The sequence below is a fragment of the Lycorma delicatula genome, chromosome 1 (assembly GCF_047948215.1).
Source record: "Lycorma delicatula isolate Av1 chromosome 1, ASM4794821v1, whole genome shotgun sequence".
NCBI classification, from domain to species: Eukaryota; Metazoa; Arthropoda; class Insecta; order Hemiptera; family Fulgoridae; genus Lycorma; species Lycorma delicatula.
The window spans coordinates 204,729,125-204,752,961 of record NC_134455.1 but is presented as its reverse complement, the minus strand read 5'-3'; the positions used below and the strand labels follow the sequence as shown (position 1 = coordinate 204,752,961).

The window sequence follows — 23,837 nt, the reverse complement described above, 5'->3', positions numbered from 1 at the left end:
CGAAATGGTGACATTAGATGGCCTCCCAGATCGCCTGATCTCTCAGCTTGCGATTACTTTTTGTGGGGTCACCTTAAAAGCAAAGTGTTCCACAGTAGACCTGCTACAATGGAAGAACTGAAGGCAAAGATCCGAGAAGCAATTGCGGAAATTCCAGTTGAGATGTTACGTCAAACCATGAACAATTTAACGAAGAGACTTCCCCTGCTAGATGTCATCTTTAAAAAATAAACTAAAATGTATGTATCCTAAAACGGCAACATTTGAACAATTACATGAAGTAAAATTCATTTTCTAAAAAAAAATTTTTTTTAACGTTATTTAATTTTTTTTAATTTCCCGTTTCTTTGAATCACTCTGTATAAAAATATGTAAATAAATATATATAATCTAATCTAATATATATATATATATATATATATATATATATATATATATATATATGTAAATAAATTTGAAAAATTAAAAAAAATATTATACTATATACAAATACTGTATACAAAATTGTCACCCACACGCTCTTTAATTATCCTGTATTAAAGAGAGCAATGTTTGAAATGCAAGTGCAAGTTGTTGCTAATGATGATTATGAGAATGAATTTGGCAATTTACTTGTGATGATATGTAGATAGTGAAATCATTACCACTAGTATAATGCCAATTGATACCGCTTTACCAAATATGAACTCTATTTTACGTGGTGTTATTGACAACTGTTTGATACTATTTATCAGTTGAAGCATAAAATAGCTCCTGCCATCAACATAAAAGGGCAGAAAACTTGGCATGGGTGAAACTGCATATGGTATGAATTGGTTCAGAGAATACTGGTCAGGGGCTATAACTCTGCTTGACTACTTCCAATCAAGGTTATGAGTAATGAAATAGATGACAAACCAATAAGTCTCTGTTTTATATGGTTTCAACTATAGAGTTACGTAAAGTTCAGCAAACTGTTTCTGTTTGTGGTTGCTTACACCAAAGTGGAATTGAGCCTAATAATGTTCAAAACATTCACCTTGTGATGTGTAACATTCGAGGGACTTAGTCATGTTGGTATAAAGCCTTCACGGATCTAATGACATTGGTCTAAAATTTAGGTGCTCTGCACTTCTACAGTGTCTTGTAATGATCTGCACTGGTCAGACATCCTATTTTTATTTAGTTTTTTGACAGTCATGTTTTTTAATTTTTAACAGATTTAAATTGTATTCAAAATTTAATTCCTATGTCATCCATCCATTTCTCTTGAATGTTAGTGATAATACCACTAGGAGGTTTACCTTTCAGTAACGTTTTTCTCTTTGAAGATTAACATGAGCAATAGTTTTTTTCCATCTGTACAACAAGCTAAAAAAAGTATAGTGAATTTTTTCGTGACGTGCTGTTTTGATCACTAATGATTTGGTACCTTTTGAATCTACAGTCCAATTTGAATTAACATCAAAAGATAGTGATTCTTCATACATATATGTTTAAGCAATCTGACGAAGCTCAAAGGTAAATCTCCTTGCTGATATTACAAACCTATGGAATAGTGTAATTTCAGCTTCATAGTCATCTGGTATTTTTTGGGCTAGACTGATTTTTGTATGGATGCATAACCCATGTCTTTTTATAAATCTAAAGCACCAAGACAGTGATGTGGTAAAATCTAAAATTCCATTAGCTGTTGCTCATCTTTTTGCTTAAAAAATTATCATTTTCATAGAAATGGATATTCCCATATTTTGATGGTTTGTTACCCAATTTTTAATTTCTACTTCTAATTCTGATAATTTTTTTAAAGAGCAAATGGAAAGTTTCCTTGTGTTTACATCACAGTTTTAATTCTTCTTGTTTTCTCCACTCACAAACCATTTTTTCTGTTGGTGGTGGGCCAAAATGTATTTCTGCTGCTCTGTTTCCATATTGTTTTGCATAATTTATGCCATTTAATTAACTGATGTTATATGAGTCTTTTTTGTTTTATACTCACTTTTTCTAACTTTAGGGTAAAAATTTAATGATTTATAAAAAATAATTTGGACTTACTACAGATTAATTGTTTGAGCTGTACAAAAGTGTATATGTTAACCAAGTAATAGCTACTGACACTCGTGGACAGTGTGTAAATTGGTGATTCCCCCACAAGCCTTCAGATGACTTGGTTATCAAAATGTGTTTTCTATGCATGATGACATACATGCTGTTCTCAGTTTGGGATTGCCCTATGTCCTACCTTCATTGGTGTGCTGTATTAGTCTTATTAACATTTTGTTTCAGTAATTGAACTTCTCCAATAGCTTTGATACAATATAAAGATTTGTATTTTAATGTTACCTTCAGGCCATAAGATGCACTCCAATTTTAAGTCATATTTTTTTGTAAAAAAGTGACCTGTGGTTTGAAAAATATAGTAATTTAAATTTAAACTGTTGACCTCCATGGCTGAGTAGGTAGCATTTTAGCTTTTTCTGTGGAACCCCTGGGTTTGAATCCCAGTCAGGCATGACATCTTTTCATATGCTATCAATTTCCACCAGGCTGATGACCTTAGCTGATGTCTGCTCTTTCATAAAGTAAAGGAAAAGAAATAAATTAATTACGAATTATGAAATTACTAATAAATAATTTATTTATAACAATTTAAATTAACAAAATCAGTTTAATTTTAATTAAAATTAAATTTATTTTAATTGTGTAATTTATATTTTTGATTGCTGAAGATGGAGTGACAATCTGAAAGCCTTATAATTAGGTAAATATTCTTACTTTTTTATTCTGACTGTATTTGTTGGTTATACAGTTATAATTGTTTAAATTTTATGTGTATATACATACACATGCAGTGTGTGCACACATAAACACACACACAGACTGAGAGAGAGAGAGAAATTCAGAAGGAGAGGGAAATAATTTGGAAAATGTTTCTAGAGCTTGAAATAAGGGAAAATTCATACTTAATTTTTATGTCTAAAAATGTTTTATTATTGAGTTACATTTAACAAAAAATTTCGTCTGGATTTCACTTCCTCCAGTGAAATGAGGTCATACTGAAATCTTTAAGGTATTATTTAAGGGGTAAACTTGATGGTATCTTGTGTTTCTGACATGAAAAATTGAATAAAGCAGGTCTCAGAACTGTATCTCCTGTAATTTTCATGATAACCAACTTTAAACAGGAAAAATTGATGATGAGAAACATATTTTATTTTAGGTTTGAAGTACAGTAACTTTGTTACATGACTAATAAATGTGTAACTTTTATTATCTATAGTAAATTTTATTAAATCCAAAAATTTGTATTCTGTGTTCATAGTAAAGCTATCCTAGCTGTTGTTTGTAGTAGTTAAATTTTACTGTAGCCTGTGTGATTGTTTTAGTGCAATAAGGTACTGGGTGACTCAATTTGTTAGTCTTTACTAGCATTTATAATACTTTGTCTATTGTGTTTTTGTCAATAGTGACATAATCTTCACTATATCTGCCATGTAAATTAATTCATTAATAACTGATTCAGTCAGTACCAAATGAAAACATCAAATAATAAATGAATTATTCTTACATTATTACTGTTTTTTACTTTTATTCATCTATTAATGCAAAATACAAGAAAGTAATTATGTATTAATAATTCTTAAACTTTTTTAATTTCCATTTGTTGATTAGCTTGTAAACATTTTAGTTGATAGATTATTAGCTTTGTGTGTTAAGATTTTAAAACTGAGTAGTATATCTTTTTTTATTTTCCAAGATCTGTATGCTATTTTTGAGTTGCTGCTGTTTGTAAACTCTGTGTTTTATTTAACTGTTATATTCGAGAGTACTAATAATAAATTCCAATATATTACATTGTTATTTTATTTTTTACATTATGTTTTTATATGATCTTTTTATCAGTGTTTTTAAAATTCTGTAAAATCTGCTGTTAGATTGAAGGTGCACATTTTTTCAGAAATAATGAAGTGCCAATCCTAAAAAAAATTTTATCCCTTGTGAATGATTTATCTACATTTAAAGAACTTCATTTTATAAAATTATAAATCAATCTGGTTTCAGTATTTAAAAAGAGGCAATAAAAGTATGGAAAGGGAAGATATAACATGAAAAAAGGAGTACTTGATAAAAATTAAGTATTTTTGGAAAAATGGGATAAAAATTTTTTACCTAGATAAAACCTGGATAAATAGGTACACGTAATGTCAAAAATTTGGCTCAAAAAAATATAACATGTGCTAGGCAAGTATTTCTAGAAGAGATCAGTTGCAGTTTAAAATTTACGCCTAGTAAAGGAGAACAATTGATAATTCAGAGATGGAGATGGTTTTCTTCCAGATGATTTGTCAGTTTTTGAATAAAAAAAGAATGGTGTTTACCATCAAAAGATGAATGGAGATGTTTTTTATTAATTGGTTCAAAAAAACTTTGCAGCTTTTACTGGGTGTTAGTCATGGACAATGTGTCTTATGATAGTGTAAAAAGTGAATGTCTTGCTAATATGTCATGGTTGAAGGTTAATATAATTTTGTGATTAAAGGTCAAAAATATTGGTTTCGATGAATCGAATGTAAAAATTGGATTAATTGAAATAGTCAAAAACACAAATTCCGTTTAGAAAGATTTGTTGTGGATGAAATCGCCTGTGAGAAAGGCTATGTTGTCTTACAAAATTATCTTCCTACCGCTGTACATTAAATCCATAGAAATATCTGGAGCCAGATTAAATGGTATATAGCATGTAATAACATGTCAAATAAAATACATGGAAAAATTGCTAAACGGTAGTATATTGCGAGTATCAGCTGACAATTGGAAGACATGATAAACACATTAAAAAAGAAGAGAATTATTTTTGGGGGGAAAGATATCGTTATTGAGGCGGCAGTTAAAAATATGATCATAAATTTGAATACCGATTAATCAGATATGTCTTCAGAATCTTCGGATGAACCTGATTTGGACAGAATTGTAGAACTGAATTAAGAACTTCACTTTTACAGGTAATTAACAGTAATATGTTTATTAATTTTACATAGAATACTGAAATTATTTGTAATTCATAGAAACAAAATTACTGTATATTAATTAATTAATCAGTTGAATTATTTTGTTAGTACTCTGTTGAAGTTTTAGTATTACAGGTTTAACTTAAATTTGTCATTATCAAAAAAATAGTATAAAACTATAAATAGTATAGCTAAAACTGAAACTGATAGGAAATAAAAATATATATAAGAAGAAAAAAATTAAAGGATAAATATGTAAATAAAATACGCATGTTGTCTAGTTTTCTAAAGAATTTTCTTATTAATTACTTTTTACAAGTAGCCAGTTGCATATAAGGAGAGAGTTTTATAATTTGTATGTATAACTTTTGAGACAGTCTATTCTACTACAACACCATGTTTGTTTACAATAGGTTTGCTTGAAGTTAATAGAGTATAGAGAATCTAATTCTGAGAAAATTGATGTATTAAAGTTATAAAAAAAAATCAAGAATTCAACATTTATTATTAAAAACCAAAGCAGAACAAAACTTAACAGAAAACTGTTACGAATTTGTAAAAATTAAAAACAAAAACAAAATAGTACATTGTGCATTCAGTACAATAAATTTAGACCTTGGAAAAATTAAAATTCTTTTAATTTACTTTAAAAAAATACTTATTGTTGTTTATACTGCATTAATTTAAAGTAAATGTTAGAAAATTCCACCACTGATATCGATGCACTTTTTAATTCGTTACCTTACATTTTCTGTTGCCAACCTAATGATATTTTCGCATTCCTTGATGAGGGCAGCAGCACTCATCAAGGAGAATGTGAGTGAGTGAGGAGAATGCTCGCATTCTCACTCATTTAGGTGAGAATGTGAGCGCTCAGTTGATCATGTGTGTCTACTGTTTTCTTGTATACCTCACATTTCATCCATCCCCATAAATAGTAAACTAAGGTAATAAGGTGTTGATCTTGGTCGCCAATTTACCAGCCCTCTTGTGTCCAATCCATTTACCTGTAAATTTTTCATCTAAGAATTGTCTTAACTTCATTCATGAAATGTGTTGGTGCTCCATCAAGTTGATGGTACATTTCAATTCATTTCATTAGTGAAAAATTTTCAGGCACTATAAGAAATTCATTGTTTTAAAATTTCAGATAATTTCTCCCCATGACACATGTTCTATTATGAAAGAGACTATTAATTAGTTGTCGATCATGCCATACCAAACAGTCACTGAAAATCCTTGCTGGAAATTTGATTTAACTACAGCAAGTAGTGAATTCCATGTGTTGTTATGCTTGTACAATTATTGCTGTAAATTTTAACTGCTTAGTGAATTAATCACACAGAATTGCCAGTTCAATGAATAATGAAGTGAACAAGTATTTATTAGTTAGACTGCAATTTATTTTAATTGAAAAACACGATATTTCAATATTTTAAGTCCGCACACCATATAAATTCTTTCCGGTAAAAATTTAATTCATTGTTTATTACTAGATAGGTTAACGTTTAGGATTCTAATAAAGACGAGACATGTTAATCATTTGATGAGTTGTTTAAGACTAAAGAAATAAAGAACAAAATGTTTATTAATAATCAGATAAAGAATAATAAGAAATTGTAGGTTCTCAGCACTTTACAAAATAAATAAGAAATCATTTCTAGATTTCATGTAACATACTACCTGCCAAAAAAATTGGTGAATTTTTTATATAAATGTTTTTTGATATAATGAAATAAGAGATAATAACATTTGCATAAATATATATTGAATTGAATAAGTTTTTTGAATAAATAAATCATTTGAAAAAATATAAACTTGTATTGAATAAGTTCTTTGAATCAGTAAACCTAGAATTGAATAAGTGCATAGAGCAAGTAAATACCTTGAATAAGCAAATCACTTGAAGAAGTAGGTTCTTCAAATAAGTGGAATTCTTGATTAATTAAATATCTGATTAAATAGATACCTTAAATAAATAGTTTAAACATCTTGAATATGAGTACATGTTCGATTCTTTAAGATTGGTAACAAATGTAGTTTGTGTATAGGTCTACAAAATATTCCAAAAGAACTTTTGACATCTGAACACGTACTAAATTGTCTGATCCTGTAAATGTGTTTACTATTAAGTCATGTTTCCATTGTAAAGGAGTATTTTTGTCTGATAGTATTGCTAAGTCACCTTCATAGATGTTACTTTCAGGAGTTTGCCATCTATTATATTGTAACAAAGGTTACATAAGTTACATAATACTTCTAATATTTTTTCCAAATTGATTGTGTAAATTTTTCTATTATTTGCCATATCTTAAACAATTAATAAAAACTTCAGTGAAATCAGGGTCAGGAATTGAAGTGAGAGGAGATCCAGTAAAAAAGTGCCTTTTTGTTAATGATTGTGGATCCCTTAAATCAGAAGATACAGCATATAATGGTTGTGAATGAACAAACTTCAATTTATTTAGTGCAGTTTATAATTCTTCAAAATTAAGAATAGATTGTCGTATGACATGACGGAGATGAAACTTAACACTCTTTATGTTACTTTTATGTTACCCACTGAAATGTGGGGAAGAATATCCAGTTTACCTATACCAGATTCAGTTAGCTTATATAGTTGAGATAAATAAACTATATGAACGAGTGTTCAGGCAGCCAATTCACTAGCATCTCAAAATTGAAGACAAGAACAAAAGTGATCATATGAAAAGATCCAGGGTTTTTAATAGAACTGAAAGACATAATATTATAAATTTATAATTGTTTGATTACATGAGTACTATATGATTAATTAATTATATGGTGACTAATATGAGTAATGATTATTATGTTGTACAAAGATACAGCCGCGTTGTGAATTGGCACTGATACAAGGGATGTGACTCAGCAGAAACACAATGAAATCACTAACACAAACGCAACATTTATTTATTCTTCATTCTACAAGCTAACTGAATACAGTGTAGTGATGTGTAAAAGGACTGAACATTGTATTGGAAGTCCTTTGATTTAAATATTGTATACAATTCAAGAAAATGTTGCTTGCAACCTTGAAGTTTGTTCTGTTATCAGAAGTACTTCTACAAGAAATGAAGTGCATCAATCAGGCAATGAATGCTTCTAATGTTAAATTAGGTATTAATTCTAAATGTATAGCTTTAGTTAAAATACATATGAATAGGTATGTATAAGTTTTTGATATGGCTTTTGATCTCTGCCTGCTATCGTGAATCATCAATGGACCACCATAATTGACAGTGCGAAAAGAGAACAGTTTAGACAAAGTAACTCGGGCAGACGGTAATTTACCAAGTTGTTGATTTAATCTTCTAGCATTGAAACAAAAGCATTTTATTCATTTTTGAATAACAGATTGTATAATGATAATCATTACCATTGATAATCTGGAATCTTTCACGTAGAGAATTGTGAACTAATTGAATGTCGCCATGTAAAAGATGCAAATATTTGCTTTCAATTATTAATTTTAAGTTTGTGATAGGATGTAAGATAAATTGATATTTATTATTTTATGATAGCTTGTAATTCTGAAGGCAACCCCCTACACAAATTATGCCTGGTGAATCTATAAATGGATTGAGAGAGAATTTACTTTGTTTTAAAATCTGTTGCCCACATAAAATATCATTGATTTCTGAAGCAAAATATTTTAACTGTGATAATTGTTTTAGGACATTAAAATTATTATTTCATTTCTTGGTGGTTAATGTATCAATGTTTCTTTCAGAATAACTGATTTATTATTATGAATGAATCTGAAACAATCTAAAGGAATGAATTAATCTAGAAAATGATGAAATATCTTCAGTAATATCTTTAAGTAATGCTTAAGCAAATGAGAGTTATTTTAAATTCTTCAATATCATTCAAGTGAAGGAGTAAAGTTGTTAGAGAAAAAATGATTAATTTTCAGTGACCATAGATTAAAGACCATGCTCAAGAACCATGCCACCACAGATTAAATTTTCAAAGTTTTTCGGGGAAGAACCTCAAGATAGGATATCAGTAAATTTGTCAGATTAATTGATGTGTTGACATTTGGCATTAGAGTTAAATTGTTGGATTTCTGAAACCATTAGCAATGAATACCTTCCACCTTAATGATTCATCAGGAATCCATTGAAGTGCAATCTTGGAATACAAATGAATTTCATCAATGTGAGTTTAAAGATGTAACAGTTTGATTAGTCAAATCAAAGTTAAGTTAGTAGTAAACAAGCACATTAATCAAGTCTTTGTAGAGAAATCTATTTGAGTGGTGCAGCTCTAGACTTTGAACAGAGTAGATGGCATGAAATTTTTTTATTAGAATAAATGATTTCGACCTATATACAACTCGCATAACCTTTGAGTGATCATCAGCTAATCTGTGAATTTGAAAAGATGTAATAGAAATTATTCTTAATTACCTATTAATGATAATGTTGCTAATCAACCTTAATTGAATGAGTAGATCTTTCCACTGGGAAAATAAATTATCAGGTAAACTGTCATCCCAATGTTATTTAATGTGCCACAAATGTTGCATACAATGTTTGCACAAGAATGCTACCAGCCCAATCAAGCCTAATGGGTTATAAATTTCAGCAATGATAGAAAAATATTTCTTTTAGTCAGTACATTATTTTTCCCTTTAGTAAATTCAACTATCCATCTGTGTGAATAATTGCTCCATAAAATACCTAATGAACATCCATTTTCACATTTGTTTAATAAGACAATCGTTTAATGGAATTATGCTTAAATTATTAGTAAACCATCTATGTAATGGAGACTTCTATGAATTTAATAAATAGCTTATATCTGTCTTTAATTTCTTTAATACATCTAGATTGTTATATTCTATTAATAAGATCATCAACATAAATTCATTAGCTTCACAAACAGCAGGAAATTGATCCTTGTTATCCTTAGCAATCTGATTAAAGTATCTAGTCGCCAGGATGGAGATACTAGTTGTACCATAAGTTACAGTTCTTAATGCATAATATTTTAATTCTTGGTTAGCGGAATCTCACCTTAGTATTCTTTGTAGACTGCTATCTTTAGGCATGACTTAACCTTGCCTATTCATTTTTTTTTTGTCAGCAGTGACTACAAAACTATGTACTCTAAATCTGAGCATTACTGAGAAAAGACTTTGCTGAACAATAGGACAAATTAATAACAATGTGTCATTGAGTTATAAACTGTTTGAAGATTTAGCTGAACCCTCAAAAACAATTCATATTTTAATTGTTAAACTTGCTTCTTTTAATATGGGATGATGTGGTAAGTAAAAGACATTTGAATCTGAAGATAACCAATCATGTGAATTCAGTTCAAACATATGACCTAGATTTAAGTATTCGTGAATGAAATCAGAATAACTATTCTTACATGAAGGTTTATGGCTTGCTTTCCAAACTTAAAAACATGTATTTAGTATTGTTAAGAGAATCGCAAAGTTTCATTTCTTGCTTATGTGGGAGTGTTAAACAAATCTTCCACGTTCAATTTCTAATGTGTTTTCTGAGACGTGGGTTTTGCAAATGATTCATGAATTAATAAATAATGTCTTCTGGAACATGTTTTACACACGTGTTTACTTATACAATCCTTAATAAAATTAAATTAGGGCATAAGCAATTAAAACAACATTTACTTTTTGTTAGAAATTCCTTGTGATCATCAATATTTAGTTCTAACATTTTTATAAGGCAAGAAAATTCATATATTCATAAGACAAGAAAATTGACTTGATATGATACCAAGTAGCTTGCTTTTATGAGTTTTAATAGCACATTACAAATTGCTTTGGTTACTCTTTGTAGTAACGTTAAATTTATGTGAGCTGTTGGATGATGAGTGAAACAAAGTTTTAAAATCCGATTGAACGGTTACATTTCCCAATAATTGTCTTCTATTCTTAAGAAATTCACTAATTATTGAAAATTAGGAAATTGTAAGAGAGGAATTGTTAGAATAAGTTCAAATATGTCAGATGGTAAATTCATGACTTTAAGCAAGTTTACAAAAGAACTGATTATATTAATATACTCAGAAGTACTAGACAAAGACTCTCTTTGAATTGAATTAATCTCAAGAATATTCTTCATGATGAATGGCTATAAATAAATTATTACTAAATCCTACTTTTCAATTAATTAATTGCAACTAGTTATTCTTATAATTTGTGATGTGTAAATTTTTTATCACGTTAAGTGCTGTACCCTTTAATGAAGAATAGAGATAATGTTTGAATATTAAACAGATCTCTTCTAGAATGAACTAAATCATTAAACATGGTAAAATAATATTGCCATCAAATGATTGTAGTTTAATTGGTGGCAATTGAATGGGTTGGGAAAAGTGCAAATTGGATTTTGAGTTGAGTTTAGGTTATCAAAAATATAACAATTGATGAATGCATTTAATTACATTCTAAGATACACAAATTACCTTCAATCTGAACCCTGTCATTTGTAATATCTTCATCATAATCTACTTCTTTGATTTTAGATTGAATACTATCATACTTTTGTGACAGCTCCTGGAAATTCCTTAACTTAAATTTTAATGAACATCCATCATTAATTTGAGGTCAAAGTTGCTAATATAAGTTTGAATTCTAGTAATGGATAATTAACAACTGACGATTTACCTACACTATTGTTAAAACTGTTGGTGTAAGTTTTAAACTATTAGGCATGTTTACAAGAATAATAATAATGATAATTACTACAAAATAAATTCTATTAATCAAGTGAATGACTAAATAATGATTGTTGAATAGTTGTGTTGAAATGACATTTAGAGATGTCCTTAGTAATATCTTACTATAAACATATTAAATATCACAATACAACACTTATAATTTATTTTTAACACATATCATATCATTCAGCCTGGAAAACAATCTATTCAGTTATTGCCATAAGTTTTAACTGCTTAAAAATCGTACAGAATTACAAATTGCATGAAAAATAAAGTGAACAAAATAGTTATAGTTTAGACTGTAATTTATTTAAATTGAAAAATATAGTATTTTAATATTTTAGAGCCCACATACCATATAAGTTCTTTCTAGTAAAGATTTAATTCGTTGTTTTAAACTTTAGATAGGTTAACTTTTAGGATCCTATTAAAGACAAGACATGTTATTTATTTGATGAATCATTCAAGCTAAAGAAATGAAGAAAAAATTGTTTTTTAATCAGTTAAAGAATAATAAGAAATTATAAGTTCTCAGGATTCTTTGCAAAGTAAAGAAGAAATCATTACTTGATTTCATGTCTGAACAATGGTACTATGGGTAAAAGTAGCTTCATATGAAAATGGACAGAATTAAGCTTCATAATTACGAACAGAATTAAGTGGTAATTATTGTTAACTCATTGGCAAAACTGCAGTCATCTGGTATGGTCACCAAGATGGAGGTGTTAAACTTTCTAAACATGATAAGGATGCGGTTCATTAGCATGTAATGTCCTCTATACTGTACTTTGTGGAACATTTGATCGTATAGAAATTCTTCATGTGCTCGTTGGACCAATTTATACCACCTGAAGAATGTTTTCCCTTTCATCATGATGTACTGGTTGATATTCAAATGAAACATAAGCGCTGGAAATGTGCCATTCATGAAGATTATTAAAGATTGTACAAAATATGTTGCAGTTTGAAAATACTCATACAGGATGCCTATTTTTCATAACTTTTTTTTGTTAAGTTTTATTCTATTTTGTATTTTTATAATAACAATTTTTTTTTGTTTGTCATTAACTGTTACATCTGTTTAATTTCATGAAAAGTTTTGATAATAAAATATATGCATTTATTAGTTATTTAACAAAGTTATACTTCAAACCTAAAAAACTTATCACTGAATTTTTCTGTTTTATACTAACCATCAAGTTTACTTCTTAAGTAATGCATTAGAAATTTCAGTATGATATCATTTCACCAGAGAACTGAAATCTGGGCAAAATGTTTTGCTAGCCATGACTTGATAACAAAGTGTTTTTGGATATTTATGTGAATTTTTTCCTCTTCAAGCCCTAGAATCAGTTTCTAAATTATTTCCTTTTACTCCTGAATCACCTTGAATATTACTAACCAGGTCTAAGCTGTGTTGTGAAAGTTGTTGATAGGTGTCAAAACAGAGGGTAAGGTTAGCATTCTCATGACTGTTTTCAGGATGGTATGATGACAGTAAGCAAGGTCAAGGAGATGGAATTTAAAAGAAGGTTGTGAGTAGGTAGTAAGAGGGGAGTGCTAGAGTTTTACATTTGTTTACACGATTCTTCTAAGGCAACTATAGCTTTGAAGGATTTAATGAGCAAGACCATTAGGTTAATTATGTTTTTAAATTGTCATGGTATGTAATAAATTTCTATTATGTAGACAAAACCAAAAATAATAAATTTTCAAGTACTTGTGCACTTAGAACACCGTGCTTAACACCAATGGGTGTCATTTCTAAATGGATGGAAGTGGTACATTGTTCCTAGTTTTAAGATATAAAAATAGAGAGAATGGAGCAAAAGTAAAGCAAATGGTAGCATATATATCTTTATTAAAAGAAACATATTGTGCATTAGCTTTAAAAAAATGTATTGATATAATATTTTATACTGGTATGTTATTGTATTACATTACTATTATAGTCTTATCAATCAGTAAGGGATGTAGCCTTCTTAAGTTGATAACCAATCCATCCAACCTATACTTCTGTTTGAACTGTTCTGGAGTATGTTGAGTTGTTTTGAGCTTAAGCAAGAAATTATTGTTTTAGAGAGCCATATTTCATATCTGCAGGTTAATATTGGTAACACACTCAAATACTTATGGTTTCAAGGATGTATGCATGTTGATTTGAGGATGAAATATTTCCTCCTTACGCACCAAGCTTATTTTTTTCTTCAATATATCTCTGATTTTACATTATCTGTATTTGGTCTTCTATTTCATACGTTAATAATTATCACCCTTTTTTATTGTTGTATCAGCAATTGAATCATTTTGTTCTATACCTAATTATTCTCAATGAGCATTTTTTTAGAGTTGTTAATTTTGAGACCATCTTGTTTGTTGTATATAATTTCATATCTGTAACTGAAGATTGAAGTTCCCTCAAATTGATAGCAGTGTAACATTACTGACAAATAGTAGGTTATTTGGGCTTCATTCGCTTTTAGTTCTGTAGGATTGGTTATACTTTTCTTTGTTGTTTCTAAAGCAACTGTGATAAAGTTTAGTGATATTGAATGCCATAACCATTTTGAATTATACTGTGTATTCATTATCTGGATTAACAAGTTAATTCAGTATAAGTTTTTGCAAAACCACTGTAAAAGTTTGTAAATTACTATAAAGTAAGTGATATAACTAAGAATGATTTCAGCTACAATTCATGTACTGAGATCCTGTTCATATTAAAAAAAACCTGCCATTTGTATTTTTACCTCAAGTCTATTTTTTAACAGGTTAAAATATGAGGTAAACATGGTATAGGCTTTTTAATTTCAGTAATATGTTCTGTGTTATAAACAAAAATGCTGTATAGATTTATTTTTTTTTAATGCTACATTGTGTAGAATAATATTTAACTATTTTCTTAATTTTAGTAAAATTCTTAGATATTTTCAATGAAATATTTCTTAATGTTTAGCTTTATAAAAATTTGTAAATTGCAATTTTTTCTTGTCAAAATACAGTCTTGTGCAAATTCATGAACAAGGGGTAATTTTTAGTCAGTTATGTTGTATTACTGATAACAGATGTGGTACAGCTGTTTTCCTCTATTTCAAGTATTGCCTGAAAAATTCTTGCTTGTTTTGAGTTATGTGTACTGTTTACTTATTTTATTTTGACTTCTTCTCGTGTAAGTGATCTTCTTGTGATTTTGTTAATAAATTTAGAAGAATAGCTATATGGATTTAACTCCTTAGAAAAGATGCAAGATAATAACATTTTGTGAACAGACTTATATGACTCGGAGACAGATAGCAGCAGAGTAAGTGGTAAGACTGTTTCGGTCGAGGAAGATGTATGTTTGTACTCCCGCACATGTTTTATATTTTTTCGGCCTTTTCTTAATCTTTTTTGGAGAACTTATAGTGTTAAAACAGAGATGTGAGTGTGTCTATGTATAGGTGTGTTAATTCGGCCAGTGGTTTGTGAGTTTTTTATTATTTTTTTAGCTTATACTACAGACCTGTTGAATAATATATTAGATTGGTTTTATATCTTAGCTTTAATAGCTGAACTATTATCTATAGGTTATCAGGAAAAATGTTATTATTGTTTGTTGAGTTCTGAACATTGATAACTTTGTTATTTATATTATTTAATAGACAATATTTAATAATATTGTGTTATCTCGTGAGTTAGTATTAAATAAAATATTGTTTCTCAGTACTGATAATTTTATATTATTTATTGGTGTTTTTTTGTTTAAGTGATAACTTGGTTAGTAGCTTCACTACTCAAGCTACTACATTATTGATATTTAATCAGAATATTTATTTTATTTTATCTTTGTATATTTTACTGGCCTCTCCATAATAATGGAAGGGAAGCTGGCAGAAGAACTGGAAGTTCCCCCTGAGCCTACAGTGTTGAGACAGAGACAATGAAGGATCTGCCCATTCTGGTTGCCACTGGCACTGTAACATCTGACCCTCTGGTGGAGGGCAGGAAGGGAGCCAAACGGCTGAAGGTGAGGCAATCCTCCACCAAGGAGGAGATGATACCTGTTGACATGGATGTGACGGTCCGGCGGCTTCAAAAACTAGCCAAAGAACTCAGAAAAAACATGAATAAAAATGTGAAAAGAAGTATAAGGAAATTGATATGGAATTTACTGTTGCTGTGAAAGACTTATGGAGACTGGTGTGTACTTCAGCCGGAGTTATTAGAGAGAACCAAATGGTCGAGGCAATTACCCAGACATCGGTGGTTATGGAGTGCCCGATACTAGATGGATGTGTCATTGGATGAGAGTGGAGGATATGGCTGACTTTATTAAAAGGAGTTGGCCCAGGAAGGTCTACTGTAACATGTACATGAAAATGCTGGTTAGGAGTAACCCCCCAAAGAATGTAGTAGCAGTTATGAACATTAAAGAGATTACTGAGAGCAGACTGATTGACAGCTTGGTGATGAGGCATCTTCAGGTAGCCATAGAGGCGATGCTAATTGGTGAAGAGTTGGGAGAACGAGTACCGATTAGGAATGTTTTTCATATGGCCTTTGTTGATTCCAGTAGTGAAACCGATCTCGCCCATGTGCTGATTGATGCTTTCCAGAAAGTTTGTGACAACAAAAGAGGGAACCTTGATGACATTCACCAGGACGGACATCAGGGAAAGGATCCTTACAGATAACAACTGCTACTTTGGATTTTGTTTACCTGAATGTGGGTGGTATCCATACCTTCAGGAGGGGCACAACTGGATCTGTGGCTGATCTTATTTATAAGTTTTGAAGTCGCCTCGCATGTCTATGAGTGTGATGGGTGGGGAAAGACCTGTCTGGAAGTGACTACCAGCCTTTTGTCACTGTCATCTTGGAGGAGGGAAACTGCGGAAATAGCCTTCCCATATTTGTTGGGTGGAGTACTTGGAATGTAGACTCGGCTGCCTTCGTAGAGACACTTGACTTAAGTGAAGTCTGCACCCCTGGCTTCGCAAAAGAGAAGGTCACCAGACTAGTGGCCCTGTTAAAGATGGCATGCAGCGGACTCCCTAGGAGACATATTAGTAAGGGGCAACCTACTCTCTATTGGTGGTTGTTGGAGATTGCCGATAAGAGACAGGCGTATGTAACAGCCAGAAGGAAAATGACTAGGGCTCGTTTCCCTGTCCTTAGGGATATACGAGGTGCGACAATAAAGTAATGAGACTGATGTGAAAAAAAATGTTGCTTACCGTTTTAGTCATGTTTTGTATTGTCTCCTTCAAAGTAGTTCCCCTCTGATTGCACACACTTATTCCAGCGCTTCTGCCATTGATGGTAACATTTCTGGAACTATCTTCTGTAATATCCTTCAAGACCCTCGTCACAGCTTTTTGGACATCTTGTGTCGTTTGAAAATGATATCCCTTGACCGCCATTTTGACTCTTGGAAATAGAAAAAAGTCGCACAAAGCGATATCTGGTGAATAAGGTGGCTGTGGTAGTACTCAAATTTGTTTTGAGCTTAAAAATTGCTGTACTGACAGAGCAGTATGGGATCGCACATTATCGTGATGCAGAATCCAATTATCAGTAATGTTGGCACGGACACAAAGAACTCGTTTACGAAGTCTTTCTAAAATTTCTTTGTAGAAATATTGGTTAACTGTTTGTCCAGAAGGCACCCACTCTTTATGAACAATTCCCTTGGAATCGAAGAGCACACAAGCATGCATTTCACTTTTGACTTTGACATGCAAGCGTTTTTTGGTCTGGGTGATCCCTTTGAGCACCATTGCGAACTTTGGCGTTTTGTCTCTAGATCGTATTGAAAAAACCAACCTTCATCACCAGTGATAACACGGCTCAACAAATCTGGATTGATTTCCGTTTGCTCTAACAGATCGGCTGCCACATTTTTCCGTGTTTCTCGCTCTTGTTGTGTGAGATTTTTGGGGACCATTTTTGCACAAATCTTTCTCATGCACAGATCTTCAGTTAATACTAGACGAACCATTTCTTGATTGATGTTGAGTTCTTCTGCAATCATTTTCATGGATAATCTTCTATCAGATCGTACGATTTCACGCACCCTGGTCAAGTTGACATCTGTCCGTGAGGTTGATGGTCGTCCACTGCGGTCTTCATCTTCAACATTCGTTCTGCCTTCACTAAAAATTTTATGCCTCCGAAAAACTTGAGCTCTTGACATAACCTCCTCTCCAAAAGCCTTCTGAAGCTTATCATAAGTTGTCGTCTCGTTTTCACCCAATTTAACGCAAAAAGAATGGCATACCGTTGCGCAATATTTTGCGGTTTCATTTCTGTGACGAGAGACAAACACGTGTTCACTTATTACAGCACAACTCACGACTGAGCAGTTGCATCAATGTGCCGCTTGGACTAGAAGTAGCTGATAGACCAAGGTCAAAGATGGTGTGCCTACACAAGCTGCAGGGTTGCCACATCTTGCAAAGAAAAATCAGTCTTATTGCTTTATTGTCGCACCTCGTATGTATGGTCCAATACAAGAAGGCCAAGAAGAACCTTGCATCATGCTTTCAAGAGGTGAAATGTAAATGTGCATGGAAGAGCTAATTGCAGAGATAGAGGCAGACCCTTGGGGCAGGCCATACATTATACTGGTGAAAAGGAGGATGAGTCCCAGGGTTCCTGCCATGCAGGATGCCCAAGAAGTACAGGGCATAATCAGTGGCCTTTTTCTGGGTGAACAAGAGGTAATGATGACTGACAATGTGGATGAAGAGAGATTCCACCTCCTTTTACACAAAAGGAGTTATTGGATGCAATGTTACACATGCCCCTGAGTAAGGCGCCAGGCCTGGACTGGTTGCTGAATTCGGTGATAAGGGTGGTGGTCTGGGCTGCTCCGGATGTATTTCTTATATATAAGGCTTGCCTCACAGAGCGGGTATTCCCCCACAGGTGGAGATGCCAGTGGCTGGTGTTAGTCCTCAAACCAGGGAGGGACTCAGCATTACTCTCCTTGTACCAGCTGCTGGTCATGATAGACACCCTTGCGAAAGTGTTGGACCATATGCTTCAACGCAGAATATCCAAGGTGGTGGAGAAGGTGAACGGACTCTGCCAGCCAATACGACTTCCGGAAGGAGGTCCACCATTGATGGGGTGGGTGCTGTATGCCAGGTTGTGAAGGGAGCTGGAGGGCGATGTGCATGCTCGTCACCCTTGACATGAAAAATTCATTCAACTGCATTTCCCACGTCACAATAATGGTGTCGCTATTGGAGTGCGGAATTTTGCTGTACCTCTGACAGATGATCAAGTCTTATCTAACCTGGCGTAGCCTTGTTTGCTGCCTGGAAGGTGGAACAACAATTGAGCGTAATCTATACAGAGGAGTATTGCAGGGGTTGGTCTTTAAACTGACTCTCTAGGTGTTGTCTTATAATGGGGTATTCCGCATCTCCCTTCCGCCGGGGGTGACCCGTGGGTTATGCAGATGACCTCACTTTGGCAGTGGAGGTTGACACAGTTCGCAAGGCTACCATTAAGATATGCGATGCTTATCAAACCATCAAAGAGTGGTTGGTGAGGGTGGGCCAGGCCTCACGCTTGCCCCTGATAAAACAGATATGTTGGCAGTTTCTTTTGCCAAGAGAAGCCTGAAGCTGAGACTCACTGTGGAAGGGAGATGGGTCGAAGCCAGACCTGTGATTAAATACCTCGGGGTTTGGGTTGACAAGAGGCTCTAGTTTGGAACACAGGCCATCGAGGCAGCTGCCAAAGCAAAGAAGACGATGATGTTGGTTGCCGATTTCCTGCTCAACTGTGGTGGCCTGACCCAGTTGCGGAGGAGACTGCTAAAGGGAGTTGTGTATGCCACAATATAGGCCGAATTGTGGGGGAGTGTCACTAAGTACGTGAAATATTGAGGACGACTCGAGGCTTCATACAGGAGATGCTGTCTATGGATAATCTGCACTTATCACACAGTTTCTAAGGAAGGGGCCGAGGTTAACCTTCCTTATCTATTCCTATAATCTTCCTTATCAAATTTTTGTCTGCATTCATGTGATGCTCATTTAGCCTCAGGAATGTAATGAAGCACCAAGCTCTCATCCTCTGCAATGATTTGTTTCAAAAACTGTGGACCAGTCCTGGAATAACATTGAAGAAAGAAAGAGCAGATGCAAAACGTTGACGTTTGTGGTTGTCGGTCAACAGATGTGGCACCCATTGTGCACACATCTTACAGTAACCAAGCTGACGTAACTGATGTTAATTTCACTTGCAATCTCTCTAATTTTAATGCACCGGTTATTCAAGATCATTTCATTCACGCGTTCCATGTTACCTGTCATGTTTGCAGTTGAAGGGGGCTCAGCGTGCAATTCATCACTCACATTTGTTCTTCCGTTTCTGAACATTTGATGATCATGGGGCCTGACATTACCTTCACACCGTATACCTCAACAATTTGGTGATGAATTTCACAACAATTGTAATTTTTTTCCCACAAAAATCAGACTGCTGAATACACATCTATGCTGGACGAAACATCTAGGGGACACGCCATATTGACAATGACAATACACTCGTAATGAATGTCGTTCAGAATTGCTGCTGGGGGACCATGAAGACAGCAACACAACCAATGCTGCCAACACAAGACATTAATATATCCCTTTCAGTTCAAGAACACGGCAAGGGTGTAACTTACTTTTTGATCTACCTCTCGTATTTGGTTTGACTTCCAAAATTAATTCATTGAAAACTAAGTAAGTGAAAACAGTTAACAAGACATCTAAACGATGTTAATCTAATTTGAGTTTTACATTATAACAAATGTAATAATCTAGCTTCATTCTTGAACAAAAATAATCCATTTTAAAACTGATTTCTGCTGAATAAATTATTCACAAAATTCCTGGTTCTACAAAAAAGTGAAGGATTGTAAATATTCAAATTGTTTCCACTTGGCTGGTTTATTCATCACAAGAATTAAAGAGTAGAAGAAATAATATGGTCTAAATGGAAAGGAACATTGGCCATTTTTTTCTATTACTGTCTTCTAGAATCCTAGTAGAGTAGAAAAATAGTTATATTAAATTCTGTTACTTATGAAACCTAGAAACATCTTATCTTTATTTTTCACAATAATATTTTTCTGCGTGTTGTTATTTTTGCAAACTCCCATAAAAAATTTAGCTATCCATATACTATATGCATTTCTAATGAAGTTTCATTAAATATGCTGTTATTCATTGGGTAAGTAAATATCTATGTAATTTTTTGTAAATGAAACGTTTTTTTATTTAGTAGCTGTGGGATTATTTTGTTTTTATTATAGTGCAAGGTTACCAGTGTGCACACTGCTTCAAGTATTACTCGAGTGAACGCATCTTGCGTGACCATATGCGATCTCATATCAATGTTCATAAATGCATTTACTGCGATATGACGTGTGCTAACAAATTTACCCTAGCTGCTCATATAAGATTTCGTCATTTGAGAGTGAGACCATTCAACTGTACTTCATGTAATTACAGGTAAAATAATTTTTTGATTTGCAGTTTTCTTAATTTTCTCTTCTATTTATTTCTGGAATAGTCATCTATTAAAACTAAAGAATTTTTCAATTATAAATCTTTTTATTTTCCTCTTGAATTATATATATATATTTCTTCTTTAGGGTAGATCCATTTCTACTGAAACTTCCTGCAATTCCATCTCCTCAATAATGAATATATCATTTGCAAAACTTATTATCATTTTCATCATATCTGCCATCTCTTGATATTTTGGAAGTTTCTTTTTATTTCATTTGTCCTTAGCCTCAGCACTCATTAAGCTCAGGCTGATGACAGATTGCTCTTGTTTTCAGTAAGGTCCTCTGTTATTTGTAATTTTTTTTTATTTATTTGTTCCTAAAATCTAATTTAGTATTTAATGTAATATCCAAAAACAAGTTCCATTTTATATCATCAAAAGCCAGAACTAAGAAAAAATTATTCTCTCTTAAATTGATTTAAAAAAAAAAAAATAATAATATTAAATGATAATGATTAAGGTAAACTTTGCTTTACACAGATATTCTGATGTTCTTGATTATGCAATTGTGATTCCAAACATTGTGGTAAAGAGTTCACTGTATTATGTAAGATGATTTAATATATGATCTTAGTGTTGGAATATTTTATAATTTTCTACTGAGTGCCAATGTTTATAATTTATTTTAACATGATTAAATGCTAATTTTAATAAATCTACAATTTTTTTTAGTGGAAAGCTGTCTGCTATAAACCTTCTTGCAATGTATTCAGTTCTCCTTTAGTTTGTGTGATTTAGAATGCATGAACTTCTGAAAAATATTGCCTCTGTCCTAAAAAAATATGCTCAGCAATTTCAAAGGGTGAAATATAGGTTTACTCCATTTAATTTCCATAGTGTTTGCTTTAAATGCATGTAAGAACATCTGGGTAGTTCTTTCTAACTTAGGACTCTTGTTAGAGCAGTTTTGCAAGCCTTCCAACTTGTTCTCTGATTTATTTGCATTGAAAGATCATTTTTAACAATTTCTTTTTCAGCTATTCTAGTTTTCCATATTTAACATTGTACTTGTTCATAAGCAGCATTATTGTTTTGTTGGCTGCAGTTTTAAGTGGAATGAAGACTCATCATCTGATTTTAGAGTATGCCTTTGTATGTGTGTTTGTTTTTGACATTTGCAGTTGATATTTTAGAATATTCATATTTGTTATATATTTAATGTAACCATCTGCATGCTATATAATATATGGGACTTCTAAATTTTTTATGTTATGTCAGAAATCATGGAGTTCGTTACAACTTCATTGATAAGAGACAACGAAGTCAACGAACTACATTTGCAGTTCTAAACATGACCTAATCTAACATTGAAATGAAAATGGAAAAAAATTATAATAAGCATGAAAGCATTATATTTCAGTTCAGTTCGATTAGTAATAAAGAATACTTTCAAAAAATACCTCAAAGTTTGTTACACAACATTTTTTTTCCATTTGATGAACTGCAGGACTTGAAAAATGTCATTTTATTAATTTTTTAATGTACTTTTATGAATCGTGCTGCTAGGCAGCAGTACTTGATAGTACTAGGTAGCATACAAAAATATGATAATGTACTAGAAATAATAAATGATGTTATGTAAATGAAAGTTCTGAAGATGAAACAGTTTTATTTAATTCCCATCACTTCTTAAAAAAAAAAAATAATAAAAGTATTAGTTTACGAGAGTTATAATAGTTTTATTAAAAAAATAATAAATAAAACAAAAATAAATTCGATTGGTAAAATCGAATTAATGATAAATATCGAGGGTACATTTACAAAGTAATAAGTGCAATATTACGTCACAGATCTTCGATACGTTTAGTTTCATTAAAAAGGGAAAAATATGTTATGAAGTGAATGATGACCATCAACTAAAAAAAAATTTGCTGTGAAATTTAATTTGTTTGTCCTTTTTTTTTTTTTTTTTTTGTCTTCAGTCATTTGACTGGTTTGATGCAGCTCTCCTTTTTTTTTTTTTTTTTTTGTCTTCAGTCATTTGACTGGTTTGATGCAGCTCTCCAAGATTCCCTATCTAGTGCTAGTCGTTTCATTTCAGTATACCCTCTACATCCTACATCCCTAACAATTTGTTTTACATATTCCAAACGTGGCCTGCCTACACAATTTTTCCCTTCTACCTGTCCTTCCAAAATTAAAGCGACTATTCCAGGATGCCTTAGTATGTGGCCTATAAGTCTGTCTCTTCTTTTAACTATATTTTTCCAAATGCTTCTTTCTTCATCTATTTGCCGCAATACCTCCTCATTTGTCACTTTATCCACCCATCTGATTTTTAACATTCTCCTATAGCACCACATTTCGAAAGCTTCTAACCTTTTCTTCTCAGATACTCCAATTGTCCAAGTTTCACTTCCATATAAAGCGACACTCCAAACATACACTTTCAAAAATCTTTTCCTGACATTTAAATTAATTTTTGATGTAAACAACTTATATTTCTTACTGAAGGCTCGTTTAGCTTGTGCTATTCGGCATTTTATATCGCTCCTGCTTCGTCCATCTTTAGTAATTCTACTTCCCAAATAACAAAATTCTTCTACCTCCATAATCTTTTCTCCTCCTATT

At 32.0% G+C, this 23,837-nt stretch overlaps 1 protein-coding gene across 4 annotated transcripts in view; it reads left to right on the top strand.

Annotated features, from left to right (window-relative positions):
- The window catches only part of LOC142327637 (histone H4 transcription factor-like), an 88,299-nt gene that overhangs the window by 43,199 nt on the left and 21,263 nt on the right, over positions 1-23,837 (top strand). For all 4 annotated transcript variants that reach the window (XM_075370863.1, XM_075370871.1, XM_075370847.1 and 1 more), the window contains one exon: positions 21,007-21,205. In XM_075370863.1, the coding sequence (XP_075226978.1) occupies positions 21,007-21,205 (199 nt within the window). The remainder of the gene's footprint in view (positions 1-21,006; positions 21,206-23,837) is intronic.